The sequence below is a fragment of the Thamnophis sirtalis genome, unplaced genomic scaffold (genome assembly GCF_051295495.1).
Source record: "Thamnophis sirtalis isolate CommonGarterSnake01/CBP01778 unplaced genomic scaffold, rThaSir2_p1.2 scaffold_3, whole genome shotgun sequence".
In the NCBI taxonomy this organism is placed as follows: domain Eukaryota; kingdom Metazoa; phylum Chordata; class Lepidosauria; order Squamata; family Natricidae; genus Thamnophis; species Thamnophis sirtalis.
This window is the reverse complement of record NW_028261383.1, coordinates 83,233,904-83,236,300: the sequence shown is the minus strand read 5'-3', so window position 1 is coordinate 83,236,300 and position 2,397 is coordinate 83,233,904. Positions and strand designations below refer to the sequence as shown.

Sequence of the window (2,397 nt, the reverse complement as noted above, 5' to 3'; positions counted from 1 at the left end):
CTTAACTAAAAAATCTAGTATGGTGGAAACAAGTTCCAAAAGAAGACTCATGGAGAGATAATGCTTTGCTTTGTTTATTGATAAATCTGCGAAAGACATTTAATAGAGCAACAGAGCAGAATCAGAGGGAAGAACAGCATTTTTGTGGGGATGTTAATGAGCAAGGCATGAAGATGGTGAGATGTCCTTAATCAATAATCCTTAGTCTTCTGCATTTCTACATTCTCCCAGGTGTCTCAGCCGAAGTGTTCTTTCACTGCGACTGAAGAGAAACAGGGATAAAAATTGAATTAAAAACCCAGAGAGATACATCCACTATAGTGGCTCACCCAGCCAATAGTCTGTAATAGTCAGCAATATTACTTGGCATTTTCTGAAAGTGACAAGTTGTCTTTGCTTCCCTCTCACCCCCGTAAAATTGGTAAAATATTCTCCTTGGAACCACCATGCATCTTCTCTGTGGCAGGAAATGGTTTTGGGGTGAATGCTTGAAAAGAAGATAAGTTTGCACACTCCTTTTTTGAAGCCTAGAACTCCAGGGCTTCCGATCCAAATGCTTTCTTCTCCAGTTGCACAGAGTGAAACATGTACTTACATGTAAGCAATGCAGAAATAACATTTGTTGAAATACGTCTTGCCATCAGCGCCACAATGGGGGTCATAATACAGGGTACAGAAGTTTGTTGGGTACCCCTGACAATAAATCTATGGGAAAAAAGCAAATGATTTATTTTATAAGACTACCCTGCCCTTCTTTTTAAGAGGGCAAGTCTGATGATTATTTGAATACCATGGGCCAAATTGATTATCTATTTTTATCCCATCAACTTTTAATTCTTTTCTTCTACAAAGTTCCTTCCTGTTCTAGGTGGTCCAACTTGGTGTAATATAAACCATTATACAACAGCAATGCTGGAAAATGGATCTGGGATTTTCAGGAATTATAATTTATAGTTGTTATATTTTTGTTTAGATCTCCATAGTTTGCAAACACTTGTCTCACTATTATGGATATGTATGCACGCAAAATACACTGAAAGAAACAGCTGTCTAATAATAACCTAAAATATTGTTTAGTTTGTTATGTTTTAGGTTTTGCAGTGCTAATGTCTTTAATTGTGCCCCGTGCCCTGTAAGGGCTTAGGAAGGTAAGCAGCTTGGGAGAGGGAATGGATAAAAACAGAACTGGCCCAATGGGGGAGAATGAGAGGAAACAGAATGAAAAATCGTTCTGAGTCTTATTGTATCTGAGGTTACATGTTGTCCACAAAGGTGGTGGTGATGAGGAGGGACAGGCATAGGGTTATTATGTATCCACACTTCTGGGTCCTAACCAACGACTTCATTTAGTAATTAAAATTTAATAACTAAAAGTACTCACCTCTAAATTTTGTGCAGCAATATCTGAAAAAAACATGCCAAATGTGAACATTTGAAACAATTTCATATTTTCTCTTATTTTTTATAATTTATTAGTGCATTTCAATTTGTATTGTCCCTTGCTCCCCCCCATTAAAATTATTGACCAGCTGAAATAAAAACAAAACATTAATAGAAAGTCCAGTGAAAACCAACTCTTACAAGTGATGTATATCAATAGACAGTTCAATACTGTTGATTTATACAGGAATTCTGCTTATGTTACACCTGAAAGAATCACTTTATTCCAACTATTTGGAATAGACCTCTTAGAAACTATGAATTACAACTGGAAAACCTCTGGTTAGGGAGCCCACTAGTGAAATAATCAATTCTGCACCAATAGCCTCCAATTTTTATTTGCTACTTGTGCAGATCCCTTGAGCAAGAATAATTTCTCACTAAGCTATCCTTGAGTATATCTGTGAACTATCATCTGCTTTTTCCTGGAGACAAGGATGTCCTCAAATCTTCCAGGAAAGGAAAAGTTAGAATAGAAAAGAGAACTTACCAGCGTACAAGAAGAAGAGCAGCAGAGTGAGCAGCAGAAAGCTTCCTGGCTTCATGATTCCTCATTCAACTTGGACTCTTTGGAGCAGTAGATCCTGAAGGTGAGGCCCCTAAGCTTTCTCCTGCCCTTCCAGGCTATATATATACATACTCTAACTACTTTGGTGATGAAATTTCTTCCTTCTGGATGCAATTGGATGTGGAAGTGGCTGAGGCTGAAGTGGGTGGCAAGCTTAGCAGTTGGTAAACTTCCTTTTACACAATTAACCCAGGATTCAAGAACATCTATCTAAAATATTTAGATAGATAGACCGACAGATGATAGATAGATGGATGGACAGATGGATAGTTAGATAGATGGATAGATGGATAGATGGTTAGATGGCTAGATGGGTAGATGGCTAGATGGGTAGATGGCTAGATGATAGATAGAACAACTGTGTTGTCACTTTGAATGTTACATACAGC

General features: G+C 37.8%; 1 protein-coding gene across 1 annotated transcript; it reads right to left on the bottom strand.

The window, feature by feature from the left end:
• Window positions 1–201: 201 nt before the first annotated feature.
• LOC148048034 (ovomucoid-like) lies at window positions 202–1,985 on the bottom strand. The gene is made up of 4 exons (XM_087707821.1): window positions 1,931–1,985; window positions 1,382–1,404; window positions 596–705; window positions 202–262 (listed from the first exon to the last, which is right to left on the bottom strand). The coding sequence occupies exons 1-4, from the start codon at window positions 1,983–1,985 to the stop codon at window positions 202–204; spliced, it is 249 nt and encodes an 82-aa protein (XP_087563947.1).
• Window positions 1,986–2,397: the final 412 nt, after the last annotated feature.